Below are 18017 nucleotides of genomic sequence, written 5' to 3' on the forward strand. Positions count from 1 at the left end.
ATGGTATCATGTTATACAGATTTTATATACAATCCTAACGGAGTGGGACAACTATGTTCTTCGCAAGAGCAGGAGCGCCAGAGCTCCGGCCAACGTAGCTCCAGCCGCAGCGCCCTCGAGAGCGATGATCGATGCATCCCGCATGCGCAGGTCAATACGGCGCTCACTATAGAGATCAATCAACCTCGCCTTCAGCACCGTCGGGTCGGCGAGCAACTCGCGCCACGACTTGGCCTCGGGAACCTCCTGCTCCAGCGCCTCGAGGGCGCTGGCGACCTCCCGGTCCACGGCGTGCTGCACAGCCGGCTCCTCGAGCTTGGCACTGAGGGCTTCCTCCTCCTCCACCACGGGCTCAGCGGCCAACGTCTCCACAGCCGTCGGTGCCGCAGCAGCAGCAGCAGCAGCCGTGGCAGTGGCAGCTGCCGCCGCCGCCGCCGACTCTTCACTCCGCAGCAAGGCCGCCTTCAAGCCGGCCAGCTCGGCCTGGACGCCCTCGAGGACCGCCTTCTCCTCCTCAACCACGCCGCGCACAAGCCTCCTCCGCTTCCACGGCTCCGCCACGAACTGCAGCACGATGAAGAGCAGGACGTTGACGCCCATCAGGCCCCACGTCCCCCACGTCGACGCGCGCCGGATGCGGTCCGACCAGATCTGCTCCTCGTGGTACCGCTTCAGTATCCCCGCGTTGAGCTGCTGGCCTAGCGCCTGCTCCGCGTGCTCGGCGTCCGTCAGCGTCTCGGCCGCCGCCACGACCTCCTGCTCGAGGGAGTGGTCCTGCCGGTACAGCTGCGTGAAGCGCTCGAGGTCGGTGGGCGACCACATCTCCTTGCGGGCGAGCAGGGTCGTCACCTCGCGCTGGGTGGTGGCGCGCTTGGCGTTTGTGGTCTTGTAGGTCTGGCGGGCGGTGCGGACGAGGTCCTGGGCCTCGGCGAGGCGGGTCTCGAGGAGGGTGTTGTGCTCCTTGATGGTCTCGATGGGGGCGTAGCCCGTCAGGGTGTTTAGGGTCGTCGATGCGGTGAGGATGCGCGTTTGGAGTGTGTCCATTAGGTGGGAGAGTTTTTCGGAGAGGGCGGGGGTTAGGGAGGTGTAGATTTTCGTCGCGACGTCGGGGAGGGGGTCGTAAGCTTTAGGTTTGGGGGAGGAGGAGGATGATGAGGAGGAGGAGCCGGTGGCATTGTTCGCGCTCGAAGAGGAGGTCGAGCTGGACGAGTCGGAAGCTGTGGCGGAGCTTGGGCCGGTGGCATCAGAGCTCGGGCTTGAGCTCGGAGAGAATGAGTCGCTCGTCGGGGAAGCTTGCTTGATTTGCTCCTTTGAGGCGGAGGAGCTCGGCAGCGGAGGGAAGGGCGGGAGAGAGGAGTAGAGCCGTCGAGGGGTCGGCGTCGGCAGGTTATGGCGCAGTGCAAGAGCTGCAGCTGCGAGGGGCCATCTTCCTAGGCTTGCGGTGGTGTGCAGGCCGATGCGGGCGTGGGCTAACCGCGACGCCGGCCTGGCGATGGGGTGCATCTTTGCCTGCCTGGTGTCGGAAACCGACAATTGAGAACGACGAGGAAGTCCTTCTCCAGTCGATTCGACCAATTGGTGGTGGTCCGGGGAAGAGGGTTGTCTGGTTTTGGGGGGGCCGAGGTGGTCAACGCACGGGAAGCCGGGTCGGCGGACAGGCTTGCGGGACAAAAGTTTGGATGAGACCAGCTGGATCGGTCCAGGTTCGGACGTGTTGAGCACGGGGCGGGTGCGGGTTTCTGCCAGGTCGCCAGTTGGGGATGGTGTTTCACCGCCTGCTAGTTACGGAAGTGAGCGGGCCGGTGCCGGGGTGTAAGCTGGCTATAGTCGGTCGACCGGGGCCGAGACCGATGTTAACTGAATTCCCTTTTTAGCCATTGCAGGCCCGCGCCTTATACAGAAGCTGCAGGGGGCTGTTTCCCATCTTCCCATACCATCATGTGAACATTGGGTTCAACCGAATTGGACGAGTTTCATGGCCCGAGACGCGCTGAGACGGCGCTGTCAACAAAAATGATACGGCGTGCGTGAACTCACGGATAACACCAGATGCAAGGAAAGGGGCGCTGCTTAACCAGCTCAGGTACATAGTAAACAATTTGATGAACATCTAGTCTAAGGTCTACTTGGAGCACAATCTTTAAATGCAACATAACTTAAACCGGGGACCTGATCTCAGGGCACACGGGTGTCAAGTCTATATATTTTCCACCCTTCCCTTCCCCAGAGCACTGCGTGCTTTTATCCAGATCCACCTTTGAACTTCTTTCCGAAGACGAGCAGCTGAACTTGATCATATATGGACAGAACGCCCGCTCCGGCGATACCACGGAGGATGTTGGCGCCGGCCCCCTTGAAGAAAGAACGGTAGCCTTCTGCTGCAGCAATTTGACGGGCAGCGTCGAACGAAGAGCTGTATTTAACGGCCTTGATAGAAGAAACAAGCAATTAGAAAATGGAACCGCTGGCATGGTTCTGTAGGAATATTTGGCTCACCTCTCCCGACGTCATCATCATTCGGCGACGGACGGTATCGATAGGGTACGACGCAATGCCGGCACCAACAGTAACACCCCAGCCGAGCAGGAAAGACGCCACGAAACTGTTGTCAAGAGCACCCACGAGCAATACCGGCTTGAGGGAGTCATACATGCCGAAGTATAGGCCACGATAAGCCACGATGCCGAGCACCGACGGGCCGAAGCCGCGATAGAGGCCGGCGACGCCGTCCGTGGCAAGAGTCTTCTTGTAGACATCGACGAGGCCGGTGAATTGGCGCTCCCCGACTCCTGTGGCAGCCTTTGCGTCGTTGGCTAAGCGTGTTCGGGCGTAGTCGAGGGAGTAGACGAAAAGCAGCGAGGTTGCACCGGCGAGCTGTAGCGCGCAGCTGTCAGCGATTGATCGAGCACAGTGTAGCATAGTCATTCACGGGGTAGTGCACTCACTCCGCCTGACGCCAGGTTTCCGGCCATCCACTTCAGATACCCGTCACGATCTTTGTTGAAGGCGAAGAGGCTCTTGTAAGTGTCGCGGAAAGCAAAATTCAGAGCCTGAGTGGGGAAGTAGCGGACGACGTTGACGCCATTGCTCCTCCAGAGAGCCGCGACACCCTCGGCCTTGATGGTGCGGCTGAAGCAGTCGACAATGCCATCATACTTGCGGCCGAGGCGGCCGGCTTTGATCATTTCATCCTAGATGTTCGCGAGAGGTAAGCCTTGTAGTCATGGTATGGGACTGGCTTTGCTCGGGCTCTTTCTACCTGGTTTTGCAGAAGAAGTTTGATCCGTTCAATTGGCGCGGCGGCTGTTTTGGAGACGGCAGCAGATACACCACCCACTGCAACAAAAAATGGTCAGCTTATTAGTGCTTCAATGAGTTTGGTCGTAGTCTTAATGTTTGGCGGTTATTCTTAATTCGGGCTGCGTGAGGGGAGATGGAGCACAGGCGAACAAACTTAAGAAGTCAACTAAGAAGTTCTATAGAAGTTAGCAACTGCATCACAAATAAGAAAACGTTGCATTGAATTCCATTAGGATTCCAAATAATCAAAGCAGGGGGGGTTGTGTAAGAGTAGGCAATGGCTTATGCTTACTGGTAAACCCATGACAGGCTGGACTGCGCCATCGTTGCCCATTTTTAGTTTCGGTGTCGGTCTTTTGATTCTGTTGCTTGTTTTAGGTTGAAAGCAGATTTATTGTTTCCAAAATTCAATGACAAAGGAGAGGAGATAATAAAAAAAGCCGAATAATGGTAACAATGAGATGGTCTGATAGAACGGTATAAGAAGTATGAGCTTAGCTTAGCTTTCCATGGTTTGCTTGGGCCTCCCCTTTGTCGGAGGCCTCGGCCTCCGACCCATTGAAATCGCGACTTGCTCCGTGAGACGGTGGCTGCTCTCTTTCCCGAAACAACACACTAGGTCTCGCCCCAATAGTCATCACCCGTCATTCCCCTCGCATGCCCCAAGAAATGGACCCAGAGTCGGGCACTGAGCCCCGTGGGCGCGGTATTTCGGCAAGTTTGGTGCTGTGCTCTCCGGTTCGAGCCTGGCTAACCATCACTTACAGTGCGACACTTGCCGAGCAAGAAAGGTGCGGGTTCCTGACCGATTTTCCTTCTTTCATTCGCCCCTCGGCTTCGGCTCATATTACTGCTAGATCAAATGTGACCGAGGCTCGCCCTGCTCGAGCTGCAAGGCAGCTAACATCATTTGCCGAACCACAAGAGGCCCCCTGGAGAAACGACAGCGCGTTCTCATCTCTCCCCGTTAGTAAGTAAAAGTCCAAGGTCCCAACTAGCATGTGTCTTGGCTGGTCAGCCAATGCTGAAATGAAAAAAGCGAGGAGGAGATTGCCATTTTCAATGGTCGGCTCGCGCGGCTTGAGAAGCTGCTGCAGGATGTCCTTGCCAACACGCACTCGACACCAGATACGGACAACACCCTAGTTGGACCTAGTAACACTAGTCGAGTCCAAGTCCGTCCTTCTTTCGAGGGTGAATCGTCGTTTGCCGCACATTCGAGGCATACAGCATTGGAGGTCGAGAGGCTTGCGAGCAAATTGCCATATTCAAAAGATGGCCAGGACGCAGTGGCTTCTCTTCAAGCGATCGCGTACCCTGGCTTGACAGTTGCACAAGGCTCGGAACCTACAATTCTCAAACATGACTTTACTAGTCTGGCTCTTCCTACACGCCAACTAGTCATCAAGGTCCTAAATTATTGCAAGAGTATGACTGTAACCCTTGCTCACAACCGATATGTTCTGATTAGCTCATGAACCTGGCCAGACCGAACGACGCGATTCTTTAGGGATTATCCTTTTGTACGTATTAACTCTTTTACAGAAATGTGCCAACAGGTATACTTCCCGACGGAGGAGTGTTCCATGAGCGACTTCATCATCGTAAACGCGGGCCTCTGCAATATCTTCCGTGACCTCAGCAATGATATGATAACCGAGTTGGGCTTGAATATCATGGCAGTTGCCGAAAGTATATCGATCTGTGCAACCAACGTCCAAAGGGTCGTCGTAGATTTGAGTCTAGCTCTTGAGCCAACCTTCGAAAATATACTCGCCCTCCTGCTTTCGGTTCGTTCTGCCATACCTCTAATGATGAGCACAAGCTGATAGAACATAGGCGTCAACACGAATGGATTGGTCGAATCCCACTTTTGACTGGAGGCTAATTTCCCAGGCCGCCATTCTGTGTCAGGAAGCAGGCTACCACCGGCTACCTGACCCTTCAACAAGCGACGAAGCCGTGCAAAAGTCCTTAGTCTTCTGGTATATTTGGGGTTTTGATGTCATGTTCTCATTCAGTCTCGGCCGCAGTCCCACCTTACCGGACCATGATATTACAACATCTCGGCCTCGCTGCCCAGAAGATATTCCAGACCCGTGGGGTCACGGTTTTCTCTCGTGGCTGGACTCTGTCAGCCTGCAGCACGAAATATATCAGCAACTTTATTGCGGACGATCTCATACTCAACCCCCAGAAGTCAAGGCTCAGCGGGTGAAAGAACTGACTGACAAGCTGGTAGCCATGCGGCAAGCGTTTCTAGTTGTGAGACTATTGTACCTAATACTTGATGAGCCAAAGCTGGGCTAACAAGAAGAAGGGAAAGGACGGAAACACACCAGGATCTGCTGGCGCTGATGCCGCCTCCGGAGAATCCTTTGAACTCATGTTCTACTCCTTATTAACAATAGTATACCGCATGATGCCTCTGGCAGAGCAAGTCCACCCTCTCCAGGTCAATGATGAATGCACGTCAGCGGCGAGAGCTGCTCTCAACATTCAATATAGGGCGTGGGAAAGGATTGGCAGTTCAGATGATGAAACCTGGAAGTTATTCATCCACTGGTGAGCAATCTTCAATGGCGTTCCTTTCGCAATCAGCTAAAACAGCTAGGACTCTTATTTGCTGCCCCTTTGTGCCATTCATCGTTGTTTTCAGCAATGTCATCGTAACTGGAGACGAGGCGGATTTGCAACTCTTGGATCGCATAATTTCTTCCCTCCAATCTGCCGCTCAACAGTCTCCTAGCATCGCCAAACTACACCACTTATGCAGCACATATCACCGAGTTGGCAGGGCTTATTTTAATAGTACTTACCAAGCAAGTAAAAGAGCACTTGGGGAAGGTCACAGCGGGATACAAAACAGTGTCGAGGTAAATCAAACAGACACGCCATTCAACTCAATGGGTGACGTCTTTCTCCCGGGAGGAACTTGGGATGGGCTCTTTGACCAATGGAATCCCGGGTTAGGAGAGGAGAATGCCTTGGAAGTATCGTCTTTTCTGGGTAATTATTTCACAGGTAGTCATGAATTTTGAGACGCAGATTTGAATTATCGGGTGTGAATGCTAGACCAAGTTGGAACATTCTCATTTTGCCAGTCACTCTTCGCACTAGACTCAAGATTGGATGCTGCTCCCTCTACGTAGCAAACTTCTCGATACCACCCCGGAATTTTCCCGCCCTTCAACATTACGTTCCATCCTGACTTACTAACAAACAGAACTAAGTGAACGATAATTCACTTGACAATACTGATCCCACCTAGCTTCGATGCAAGTCAGAGAGGATTGCCGAGGGAGGGTTTATCTTCTTAGCCAGACGCGCAAACACCCCCTTACGAATCCTCCAAAGGAACTTCACGATGAAATGACGAGTTGGCATGAAGCATCTATTTAATCAATAGACAGTTATGTATATGTATAAAAAGGAAGGAAGCTTTAATAGCTACACCCAAACCCCAACAAATATCACCCCAGCACGACTGGATTCATGATTGGTTTATTATACTTGATCTACTCTGGATTTGATGAAAGCAAATAGACTTTCCATTCCTGACTTCGCACTCGGGACTTGTTCAGGAGGGAATGCAATGAACCCATGCGTTGCTCCGGGGAAGATTTTGACCACTGCCTGCGCGCCCGCCATCTGCCACTTCGCAGACATGAAGATGGTATCATCGAGCAAAAAGTCCTTCGTGCCCACAATGAACAGTGCTGGTGGCAAGCGGCTGCTTACCCCGTCCGCGTTTCTATACTCCTCCAGATCTGCATATAGTGGCGATATTTTCGGGTCCTTCCAGCCGTCGCCGGTCACGTCGGGTCGATAGAGGCTGACGAGCTCGAGCTCCTTCCCGGTGTCACCTCCATTCTTTAACGCCACGCGATGGTGCATCTGCGAAGGTGTAGAGCCAAGATCGTAACACCCAAATAGCAGAAGGAGGCCCCCGGACAAGTTGAAATTTCGTATCTCTTCTCTCTCGTGCGAGAGAAGATGAAGAGCAGTCACCACGCTGAGGTGGCCCCCGGCGCTCTCGCCCCCAATAAAGGCGAGGTCGGTGCCGAATTCATTTCCGGCGTTGAGAATGAGCCACTCCGCCGCGTCAAAGCAATCCTCGTCCGCTGCGGGGCCTGGGTGTTCAGGGGCGAGCCGGTAGCCAACGCTGACTATAACCAGTCCAGTCGTGTCGGCGATGCTCTGCAGCCACATGTCCTGGTCACCCGCATTTCCCATCGACCAGCCTCCACCATGGATATGCATAAAAACGCCTTTCGGTGGGGTTTCTGTTTGCGGCCTCAGTAGCCGGCAAATGATGTCTCGCCCCGGCTGACGGGAAGGGATGGAAATGTTGGCAGCGCAGTCAAGATGAACCGGCTTGACAGGGAATTCGCCATTCTCCCACATTTCCCTGTACTTGCTCACGCCAACCTCGTGCCACTTGGGAATATCAGCCATAGCGGCTTTAATGATATCATCAAAAGAGGAACTGGAGGGGGGAATGGCAGCTGGAGCAAAGAGACTGGCCGGGACAATAAAGTCCGATTGGATAGAAGGGAGAGGCATGGCGATAAGAGTTGATGTGTACTGTGTCCGAACTATGAAGTCCTAAAGACAGATGATAGAAACTTTGCGTAAAAAACGGAATGGATGATTAACTGTATGATGTTGAACCGAGTTTGTTTGATTTTATTTGAGTTATGTTTCTTGATTTCTGCACCCGGGCTATCATTATGTTACGCTCCAATACCAGTCCACTAATCTGGAGGCCTCGGCCTCCGATCGTTTTTGTATCAACGATGCGCTGTATGTGAGTTAAGTTTTAGCGCATTGCCTGGGCTGAGAGATGGATGAATGGCTTGGACCACTCTAGTCCTAGGGTAAAATCTGTGCTTGCCGTGAAAGACTTGCGACGTTTCGTTCGGAGGCCTCGGCCCCGACTACATAGCACAAGACGGCCTGTTCATTCAAGCTGTCCACTCAACGTGACTCCAACCTTTGAATATTTCTTTAAGTTATACCAGACCCCGATTGAAGACCTGGGTGATTTCACCATCTTCACTCTCTGACATGGCTCGATTTTCTAAATGCACATAAGCACGTAGCCTTCCAGGTAGGATGTCTGTTGCCCCGTAAGATCTTGTTGGAGTCCATTGAACTATCGTGGACTCCACAGCTGAGGGACAGGCTAGACGACAACAAAACGGCAGCATGGAGATGCACACAAGCCTACGGTCTATACGGCCATTGCTGACAGGGGAATAATAGCAATGTAGCGGTAGGTAACAGTAATCTCTTTAGATTAACCTTCTGCGATAGGAAAGTGCACAGAGGTGACAAAGTTCCGGTCTGAGAACCTCCCTGACAGACCCTAAATTTCGGCATCAAGTTAGGTCAATCGGAGGTTGAGTGGGACAACCCGTCATTCTTAGTCAATCCTCATGAGTTGAGCTAACATGGAAAGATCGGACGCAGGAAAGCCTCCCGACTTGAAAGATGACGGTCTTGGATTTCTTGGGCCGTGTTATTCGCAGCCCTGGTCATCAGCGTGCCTTGTTGTAGTGGAGGCACCTTGAATCATACTTTCCCACCATTGGGCAGGTTAGAAGGATGGGTGCCCGTACGCCTTATGTAATGGAGCAAGGGTCGGCCAAGGAACGCTAAAACGACGGTCGGGCCGGAGGGGCTGATGTCGTCACTGGGGTGGGCTAGTTGCTCAAGCGCATTGAAAGTCGAGACGGAAAAGCGCCGTCTCTGAGTCTTTTTTTTTTTGTGCCTGTTGCGCAGCCTCTCCTTGACTCGAGGATGTACTCAACCAATTACCAATTGATGGGCGGTAGGGGCGGAGTGTCTTGATTTGACGATTCCGTCCACTTGCCCGATCAAGCAGAAGACTGCTGGTTTCCTCCAAGTTGCATGTAGCCGTGTCTCTAACCAAGGATCTATATTTAAAGAATTGTTGATCATCTTCCGCTCCTAGTCAGAAACAGGGTCCCCCTCAAGGTCCCCACTTCCTCTCACTTTGTTGACCTCGCATCGAGAACCTTTTGATTTTACCCCTCCCCCACCTTCATCCTCCGACGTACAAAAAAAAAGACAGGACGATAGATCGATCTTTTTCGAACCTCGTTGATACCCGGAACCAACCTCCCAGCCTTTGCTCTCTTCCCGTCGTTTCTCATTCTCTTCCCACCCAATCCTACCGAATAATCCTCAACACCGCCAAAATGGGATCCCAAGCCACCGAGACCCCGGCGCTCGCCACGAACCCCAAGTTCATCTTCTTCACCGACTTCGACGGCACGATCACTCTTGAGGACTCCAACGACCTGATGACGGACAATGTCGGATACGGCTACGAGAACCGCCGCGCCGGCAACGTCCTCGTGCTCGAGGGCAAGAAGCACTTCCGCGACAGCTTCCAGGAGATGATGGACTCGGTCAAGATGCCCTTCGACCAGTGCATCGAGTACCTCAAGGCGAACGTCAAGCTCGACCCGGTCTTCAAGGAGTTCTACCACTGGTGCAAGGCGAACAACGTGCCCGTCGTCATCATCAGCGGCGGCATGCTCCCCATCATCCGCGCCCTGCTCGTGCAGTGGCTCGGCGAGGACGAGGCCAACAGCATCCAGATCGTCAGCAACCAGGTGGCCGCGCGCGAGGGCAAGAGCATCAATGACGAGGGCGGCTGGAAGATCGTCTACCACGACGACAGCATCCACGGCCACGACAAGTCCATCGAGCTGCGCAAGTACTCGTCGCTGCCCGAGCGCCCCGTCATGTTCTACGCCGGCGACGGCGTCTCCGACCTGTCGGCCGCCCGCGAGACGGACCTGCTCTTCGCCAAGCGCGACAAAGGTGAGACCTTTATTTTTTGCCCTCCTTATTTTACCCCGCCCCCGCCCCCACCATCCACGCATCCGCCGTGTTCCCTCCCCCCGGCTGAATTGGCCACTGAAATGCCGGAAATACTGACGAATTGGCAGATCTCGTCGCGTACTGCGAAAAGGAGAACATCTCCTTCGTCACCTTCAACGACTTCTCAGACATCCTGAACACGGTCAAGCAGATTGTCGAGGGCAAGATCAGCGTCAAGGACGCCGCGCGGGGACGCATTCACTAGGCAGTGCGCGAAAACGGGGAAGGGGGGTCGAGATAAGAGAAAGTGGCGGGGGATTGATTGATACCTATATAGCGGGGAATGAGGTTCGGCATTTCGTTTTTGGAATAGACATAGATATAGACTGGGTCTACGGAGATATATTATATAAAGGACCCGTGTATGGGCGTTCAAGGTGGCCGGTCTAAGGTGTGGCCTTGGTGACATGTAAATGGACCATCTCCAACACCCGGGCATTGGCAAGCCGTTTCCTCTACACGACACGCCGGCTTAGTCTCGTGTCGTGTTCCGGTCAGGCGCAAGGCGCAATCCCTTGGCCGTTCCCTCACTTGCTTCCTCCACCCTGCTTCAAAATCAAATTTCCTAATCGCTGCGTTGTCATTTTCCTCCCAAACCAAAGTCACTCACTCGCCTTACTCGGTCCTCTTCCTGCCGTGGGGCACGCCGTACCACGACGCCATCATCAGGGCGAACAGCCCGATGGCGATGGGGTGCAGCACCCACGTGCCGGCGGCCTGGGCGAGGATGCCCGTCGCGAACGGGGCGACGGCGCCGCCGGAGCTGCCGAAGGCGCTGATGACGCCCATGCCGTTGACGCGCTCCTGCCTCGTCATGCCGCGCATGAAGACGGCGGCGGCGCACGGGTAGATGGGGCCCAGCAGCAGGCCGACGATGGCGACGGAGACGGCGGGGCCGACGACGTTGGGCACCCACCACACGAGCAGCTGGAAGACGGCGGCGCCGACGGTGGCGCAGAAGACGAAGAGCTTCTCGCCGACGCGGTGCGCCGGGTGCGAGAGGCAGAGGCGGCCGATGGTGATGCCCGCCCAGAAGCCCGCCGTGACGTAGCCCACGGCGTCCGGGTCGCCGTTGCGCGCCACGATGAGGAAGGAGATGACCCAGCCCGAGATGGACACCTCGGCGCCCTGGTAGGCGAAGATGAAGAGCGCGCCCAGCAGCACGACGCGGATCTTGAGGGCGGAGAACATGCTGAGGAGCTGCGAGCCCGAGTCGGCCGCGCCCGGGGCCGGCGTCGGCTGCGAGCCGGCGGGGAGGTCGCGCTCGTAGTGCCAGAAGGCCCAGGTCGAGAAGACGCCGTTGAAGACGGCCAGCCCCAGGGGGATGAGGTAATAGGTGCTCCAGCGCGCGCGGGCGGCCGTCACCAGGGCCGTGGCGATCAGGGGGCCGACGGTGCCGCCCAGGCCGTAGGCGCCGTGCATGTAGCCGAGGGCGGTGGTGGCCTGGCGGAGGGAGCCGCAGAAGACGTTGTTCACGGCGAGGGTGATGGACATGCCGAAGCCGATCAGGAAGAAGGAGACGACGATCAGCGGGAACGGGGCCTGGGCGAGGATGGGCGCGTAAGAGATGGTGATCATGGTCTGGGCCAGGGCGAGGAGGCGGGCGCGGCCGAGTTTGATGCGGAGGGACTCGAGGAAGACGGCGCCGAAGATGAAGCCGAAGGCGTTGCCTATGAAGATGAGGGATACGATTGCGTAGCCAATGTCGTAGTGTCTTTTCTGCCATGTCAGTGTCTTTCTTGGGAACGACTCCTGACCCGAAGAGGAGACGAGGGCCTTACTTTTCCATGTAAGGGATCAGCGCACCGGGGGCGCTGTCGTTGAGACCGTTGCCAAAGTTCATGAGGCACGAGGCCGCCATGCGGTAGCGGTTCATGTGAGGGTCCGAGATGCTCTGCAGGACCTCGAACGGCGTGGGGCTCGACGGGCGGCTCATCTCAACGTCGGAGCCGGCATTCGGCGTGCGGACGGGCGACTGGCCCCGCGAGGGGGCGGCGCTGCCCCGCGGCGTGCTGGTGGTGGTATCGCCGGCATTGGCGGCGGTGTTGATGCGCGAGAGCTCGATGGAGAACTCGTCGCGGTGAGGAGCGCCCGGGTACGTTCGCGGGACGGCCTTGGCGGGCGCGGCGGGAAGAAGGGGTGGGTGGTTGTCAAGGTCGCGGGACTCGACCTCGACAAGGGTCTTGAACATTGTGGCGTCCATCGTGAACTATACGAGTGAATCGGACTACCGATTCTGGGACGGACGCATGCGTGTGAAGGTAGGTTGAGGAGAGAAGGGGGTTTACAGGATTGCAATCGGAGGGGTATGAGAGGCTCGGCAGGGGATGTCAATTTTTTATAAGAGGCTACCATGCAGACAAGGTGTGCGGTGCTCGACAAACAGGCAGTCCGACAAGGCACATAGCACTAGGACCAACCAGGGAGGACCCAAAGACATGGTCGCAGATATCTCACGATAGTCACGGCCGCCGTGGACCCTTGACTGTTCTGGCTCTGGCCCCGAAGGCTTGTGAGCACCGTGGATGGTTGGGGGCACCTGGGAGGGGGAACATGTGGGAGCTCCGTGACTCCCACCCGCGGGCACTACTATCTCGGGCCTATGAACGGACGGCGGGAGCAGGGTCCAATGTGTGTGCATATGGAGACTGCATTTCTCCACCCGCTAAAACTCTGGGACAGAAATTTTAAAACAAACATGTGGTTTGTCGGGATTCTAGTCTTGGCCTAGCCTCTCGGAAAGAGGCGAGTGGGAGAACAATCGCGGCTTCTTGCACAGTACGTGGGGGCTTCGCTTCGCCTATGCCGTGACCAGACTGAATTGGAGTTGTTCGAGACGGTGTGGACGCAGAATGACTGCTGACAGCATATGCGGATTACTGGCCAGTTGCTGGGGGGCTTTTTTTCCCTGTCTGGGCAGTGAAATTGATGAGCCAAGAGCATCATACCAAGGGCCGCTGCTTGTCATCGTTTTGTTACGAGTGACGACTGGCGAGTGAACGATACGTATTAATCGACAAAGGATGCGCACTGTTTGAAGATGGAGGGGGCGGAGAAACGGGCGGAGAAACGGGATATAATTTCCTCCCACAATCGGCGCAGAGGCTCCGAGTTGCTGAAAAATAAAAGCGGTCAGCGGTCAGTGGTCCTGCATGGCCAGCTCCGGGGGCGTGGAGGAGCTCCGCCGGCAAAAGCTCGGGACATGTACCGTGGCCCGGGTCGGCTCCAACAACTTGAGATGGTCGACATCCATCTTTGTTTGTTTGGGACAGGCGACTAATTATACTGTGTGCCACAAGTAGAAGTTGGGGCTAGTGCCGAGAAGAGTAATTGTCTCAATTGCCATAGTTGTGAACTCTGGCCGTAGAGGTACCAGGGTATCAAGACGGGACGGAGTACGTACCACGCGTGCTAGGCGGAAATCGGCGGCCACGCTCTGCCCCGCGTCTATCCCCCCAAAAAATCCATTGACAAAAATATTACCCCACCATCGTAGCTCACCACCAAAAAAGTTCCCAGAGTCGCTCCCGAGTGAACGCATATTCACATTTTTGCCTCGGCACCCCTCGCTCGGTTCATATCTCGCCAAACATGGGACGACCAAAACGCACCGCCCTCGCGGCAGCCGAAGAAGCGCTGAGCCCCCCAGACACCCTCGAAAAGAACCAGGCCATCGTGCGCGTCGTCAGGGCCGAGGGCAACAACCTGTACACCTGCGAGCTGCCTAACAAGAAAGACCTCGTTCTCGAGCTGGCGCAGCGCTTCCGTAACACAATCTGGATCAAGCGTGGCGGATACGTCTTGGGCGAGAGATATGACGAAGCCGACGGCCGCGTCATGGGCGAGATCATCAACGTTGTCCGTGACGAGAAGGCATGGCGCAAGCAGCCTTACTGGTGCGTTGCCCAAGTGGCCATACCACTTCTCCCGAGCTGACAAGACCCTGCAGGCCCAAGGAGTTTGCGAAAGCTAGCGCATATGAAGAAGACTCCGAGGACGATTCCAACGTTGGCAAGATGCCGCCATCCGATTCCGAGGATGATTACTGATGCGAAAGCGACTTAATGACTTATGATTCCTCCACATCATCGCTTCTTCGACTCTGGCTTCTCGGCCGGTGCTCCCTCATCCGCCGTCCCGAACCATGTTGCCGCGACCGTGACCACCATCACACCGACAACAAACTCCGAGCTCATGTTCGTGCTGGGATACACGTTCCAGGCCCACTCCTGCACCGCCCAGAGTAGATAGACCACGTACACGGGGAGGCCGCTGCGCCAGAGGAGATACGGCGTCGACCAGGCTAGATAGGCGTAAAACTGGTAATGCAGAGACCTGGCGAAGAGAAGTCCCATGACGTTGGCTGAGAGGATCGTCGTGAGAACGTAGCGGGGCGTCACCCGGCTGGCCACTTGGGCTTCTTCGTGATTTGCGAACGGCGACTTGCCCTGGAGCAAAGCCGGGACCAAGGATGACAGCGAGCGCTGCGCGGGGTTGAGCCAGCGCGTGCAGATGAAGATGACCAGAGTGGCTGCATGTAACCCTAGCAACGCAATGGAGAATGGTTTGCTGAGGAACGTCTCCTCGCCCACGAACCGCCAATTGACCGTCCACTTGAAGAAGAACTGCCGCGACAGCTCGAACGCGCGACCGAGGTATCCCTTAGCGTTGTGCGAGAAGAACGGCACGCCAATCAGGATCTGCACTTGCGCCATGAGCCATGCCGCACGCAGGCTGCCCCCAAAGCCCCGGCCGAGGAAGAGTATAACGCCCACGGCAGGCAGGACCAGCAGCAGTGACATTTTGATTCCCAAACCCCAACTGTACAGCACAGCGCCCGGTGTCCACAGTCGTTTCTGGAAGAAGAAGATGGCGAGCCAGAGGAAGAGGGTGGCGAAGCAGTCGTTGAAGCAGCGCAGGACGAAGACGCTATGCAGGCGCTTGGAGAGGATCAGGAGCGGGAAGATGTAGGGTGGCACCTGGGGTGAGCGACACGGTTAGCTTCGTTGGTCCTTGAGCAGGAGCAGAGTTTGTACCTTTGCCTGCCAGTAGCACGCCATAACAACTGCCAGAGTCGCCAGGTATAGGATCGCAAAGAGCTGCTGCGCCAAGAAAATGTTCTTTCCCTCGTCGGTAAGGTAGTACAGGCCCGAATAGGTGTAGACATGGGCGGCAGGGTAGACGAGGGGCCCGGTGCCGCCCTTGATCTTGGTATAGTCGCGCTCGCCCGAAACGAATTGAGAAACTTGCTCCATGTAGGCCACCCAATCAATCTCTGTGTCTGGATAGGTATGTCAGCGCCGGAGAGCTTTGCGAGTGTGGGAAAGGCTTCTCACAGGGGACCTTCCAAATGATCAGTCCGCAAAGGACCGCGTCCAGGGCAAGGAGGAGGGGCGGAATGGCCTTTGAGAGCACATGCCGTCCATTGGCAATATCCAGCACCAAACGAGTCGCTTTCACGTGGATTGGGGGCGTTGGGTCGGCCATGGTGCAGCTTTGGCGCGCTGTGTTGTGCGAGTGGTGAAGCTCGGTGATGATGGACAGGGGAGCTTCTGAAAGCTGGTCTCAGGATACACCGTGCAATTCCCCAACATTGGGTCATCTTTCGTACTGTGGTGTCAAGGACAACTCGGGGACGTTATTAACCCCCAAACCTCATTTAAATCACCCTTGTTGTAAGCCACTTTTCTTTTCCTTTTGCTTTTATTTCATTATTGATTCTTCATTTAATGCTACTGGTATCCAATATGGAACAAAAAAGATCATCTGAAATGCAAAAGTCTACAACTTGCTCGGCCGATCCCAAGAGAATAGCTTCGGCTCATTCTCCAAGTTCTCTCCCTTTTCCAACCGGATCTGGTTGACCAACTCAACCACACCCTCCGCGCAGCCGTATGAGCCCTGGTATCCCCATCCTGCGTGGCCATAGTTGTGTACGATAGGTGTACCATCCTCAAAGGTCGTCTTATCTGTCTCGAGCCTCACGCCTCCCTCGCGGTAGGGCCGCAGCCCCACACCGTGGCGGATGATGCTTAGCGCCTCGATGCCCTTGCCGCCCGTCAAGCTCGGGCTCAGCTCAACGCACCGCTTCATGATGCGCAACGCAATGTTGGGATCCGGGTTCGGGTCCCAGTTTCCCTTGTCGTACGTTCCGCCCAGGATCGTCCCGCCGCCGGCTGCCCGCGTCATCATGTAGCACACCTCGGTCGGCCCGTCGTCGGTGCCGGAGATGGTAGCCATGGGCTCAACCTCGTTGCGCACCACGACGACTTGCCCTCTCGCAGGAACTACGGCCTTGTCATCCACGCCGCCCAACTTGCAGGCTAGCAGGCCCGAGCTGTTGATGATGATGTCGGCGGGCTTGCCCGAGTGGTGCAGGTCTTTGAGCTCGTGGATGTGCGAGATGACGCCGCGCTTGAAAACGGCGCCGTTCTTACGACACTGGCCGACGAGCCAGGGGAGGTAGAGCGCCGTGTTCATGCAGACCGAGGTAAATTCGCTGCCGGAGTATGCGTTTGCGGGAAGCTCATCCTCGCGCAGGTCGCGGAAGTCCGGGATGAAGTCGCGGTACCAAGGATCCACGGCATAGAGGGCGTCGTAAGGGTTCCCGCCGGCCTCAATGTCCTTCTTGCGCCTGAAGACTTGGCTCTCTGATGATGGGTTAGTTTCACAGTTGCCGAGTGATGATTCGCCCCATGATGGATTGACGCACTTTGAAAGTGAATGCCAGCCTCCGGCACTTCGGCAGCCAGGCGTTTCAACTCGGGCCATGTCCTTCTCTCCCATCTGCTGTCGGATTCCGGTGCCATGCTAGGAGGAGATCATGGTCAGACATGTGGATCTCAGAAGGTGAAGACGTACATACGGCAAAACGTTGGCGCCAGCCCAGGGCGACGTGTACTCGATGTCGTAGTCGCCGGGCATGTGCTTCGCGATGACGGTCACGGAGTTGGCCTTGCTCTTGGACAGGAGCAGGGCCGTGGTTAGGCCAGACACGCCGGCGCTGGATACGGTGAGTAAGTGAGCACATGAGAGGTTGCAGGCCACTTACCCGAGCACAACAATGTTGTTTGTCATGTTTGCAATGGTTCGAGTTCCTCTTAGTTTACTGAAGTCGACAATTTGTCGAGGCCGGCAACCGGGAACCTTTATATGTTGAGACGACTAACCGGACCTTATCAGGACGGCTGATCTTCAAGGAGCAGCTGGGTAGGCTGGAACTCTAATCACCCAAGGATTTCAGACGAGCCAGTTTGGACTTGGCAACCTTGTCTACACCGACAGATATGGACAGACGCCTTTTCGTGATTTGTTGCTCATGCGTGCAGGATCGAACCATCTCTATCGTTTCAATTGGCGGACAATCGATTAAGGGCGTTCCCTTTCCGCGGGCAACCAGTCCCCGCTACGCCGAGCCGAAAACCGGCGCGGGGTCCAACAGCTCTAAAGTCTTCTTGGGATCTCAGTGCACAACCCCGGTCATAGAGCGGAAATCAGCCGCTGGTCTGTTTTGACGACCGATGTTTGGCCTCGCCGTACTTTTGCCGGAATATGTCACTTTGGGGCATGGCTGGGATGGACATTGGCAAATGAGATCAACAGGGTAAGGTGAGACGCGACACGTGGTAATACTTCCGGTTTCAATCCTGCAAGACGATTTAGCAGTCTTACCTCATGGCACCCTGTACCTGCGTCCGGCTGCTATCCGTGGCCTATGTATATAACTGGCACGTCACATAGCTAATGTCTTCATGGGGAATAAAATTCAAGAAACGAGAACGCCCAGAACATCGGGTATC

The 18017-nt window shown here is 55.6% G+C and overlaps 9 protein-coding genes across 9 annotated transcripts; 3 read left to right on the forward strand and 6 right to left on the reverse strand.

Annotated features, from left to right (window-relative positions):
- Positions 1-51: 51 nt before the first annotated feature.
- On the reverse strand, positions 52-1503 carry EsH8_IX_000130 (Mdm33 family-domain-containing protein; the record flags this gene model as incomplete). Its single annotated transcript, XM_083266466.1, has 1 exon — positions 52-1503. The coding sequence occupies one exon, from the start codon at positions 1501-1503 to the stop codon at positions 52-54; it is 1452 nt and encodes a 483-aa protein (XP_083130031.1).
- Positions 1504-2241: 738 nt separating this feature from the next.
- EsH8_IX_000131 (uncharacterized protein) lies at positions 2242-3634 on the reverse strand (the record flags this gene model as incomplete). The annotated part of the gene is made up of 6 exons (XM_083266467.1): positions 2242-2427; positions 2497-2874; positions 2946-3191; positions 3260-3336; positions 3455-3476; positions 3593-3634. 6 exons carry the CDS (start codon positions 3632-3634, stop codon positions 2242-2244), a joined length of 951 nt encoding a protein of 316 aa, XP_083130032.1.
- Positions 3635-3969: 335 nt separating this feature from the next.
- Positions 3970-6341, forward strand: EsH8_IX_000132 (Zn(II)2Cys6 transcription factor; the record flags this gene model as incomplete). The annotated part of the gene is made up of 8 exons (XM_083266468.1): positions 3970-4014; positions 4068-4091; positions 4158-4270; positions 4340-4728; positions 4789-5090; positions 5140-5565; positions 5621-5865; positions 5915-6341. 8 exons carry the CDS (start codon positions 3970-3972, stop codon positions 6339-6341), a joined length of 1971 nt encoding a protein of 656 aa, XP_083130033.1.
- A 466-nt stretch (positions 6342-6807) lies between these two features.
- Positions 6808-7866, reverse strand: EsH8_IX_000133 (alpha/beta hydrolase fold-domain-containing protein; the record flags this gene model as incomplete). The annotated part of the gene is made up of 1 exon (XM_083266469.1): positions 6808-7866. The coding sequence occupies one exon, from the start codon at positions 7864-7866 to the stop codon at positions 6808-6810; it is 1059 nt and encodes a 352-aa protein (XP_083130034.1).
- A 1661-nt stretch (positions 7867-9527) lies between these two features.
- On the forward strand, positions 9528-10423 carry EsH8_IX_000134 (HAD-like domain-containing protein; the record flags this gene model as incomplete). The annotated part of the gene is made up of 2 exons (XM_083266470.1): positions 9528-10158; positions 10287-10423. The coding sequence occupies 2 exons, from the start codon at positions 9528-9530 to the stop codon at positions 10421-10423; spliced, it is 768 nt and encodes a 255-aa protein (XP_083130035.1).
- A 410-nt stretch (positions 10424-10833) lies between these two features.
- EsH8_IX_000135 (major facilitator superfamily domain-containing protein) lies at positions 10834-12421 on the reverse strand (the record flags this gene model as incomplete). Its single annotated transcript, XM_083266471.1, has 2 exons — positions 10834-11932; positions 12000-12421. 2 exons carry the CDS (start codon positions 12419-12421, stop codon positions 10834-10836), a joined length of 1521 nt encoding a protein of 506 aa, XP_083130036.1.
- Positions 12422-13809: 1388 nt separating this feature from the next.
- Positions 13810-14267, forward strand: EsH8_IX_000136 (uncharacterized protein; the record flags this gene model as incomplete). Its single annotated transcript, XM_083266472.1, has 2 exons — positions 13810-14114; positions 14168-14267. The coding sequence occupies 2 exons, from the start codon at positions 13810-13812 to the stop codon at positions 14265-14267; spliced, it is 405 nt and encodes a 134-aa protein (XP_083130037.1).
- Positions 14268-14303: 36 nt separating this feature from the next.
- Positions 14304-15705, reverse strand: EsH8_IX_000137 (dolichyl-P-Man:Man(5)GlcNAc(2)-PP-dolichol alpha-1,3-mannosyltransferase; the record flags this gene model as incomplete). The annotated part of the gene is made up of 3 exons (XM_083266473.1): positions 14304-15197; positions 15255-15499; positions 15555-15705. The coding sequence occupies 3 exons, from the start codon at positions 15703-15705 to the stop codon at positions 14304-14306; spliced, it is 1290 nt and encodes a 429-aa protein (XP_083130038.1).
- A 294-nt stretch (positions 15706-15999) lies between these two features.
- Positions 16000-17295, reverse strand: EsH8_IX_000138 (FAD dependent oxidoreductase; the record flags this gene model as incomplete). Its single annotated transcript, XM_083266474.1, has 4 exons — positions 16000-16868; positions 16931-17028; positions 17084-17221; positions 17270-17295. The coding sequence occupies 4 exons, from the start codon at positions 17293-17295 to the stop codon at positions 16000-16002; spliced, it is 1131 nt and encodes a 376-aa protein (XP_083130039.1).
- Between the last annotated feature and the right edge of the window lie 722 nt (positions 17296-18017).

The sequence above is a fragment of the Colletotrichum jinshuiense genome, chromosome 9, assembly GCF_051148585.1.
Source record: "Colletotrichum jinshuiense chromosome 9, complete sequence".
Taxonomy (NCBI): domain Eukaryota; kingdom Fungi; phylum Ascomycota; class Sordariomycetes; order Glomerellales; family Glomerellaceae; genus Colletotrichum; species Colletotrichum jinshuiense.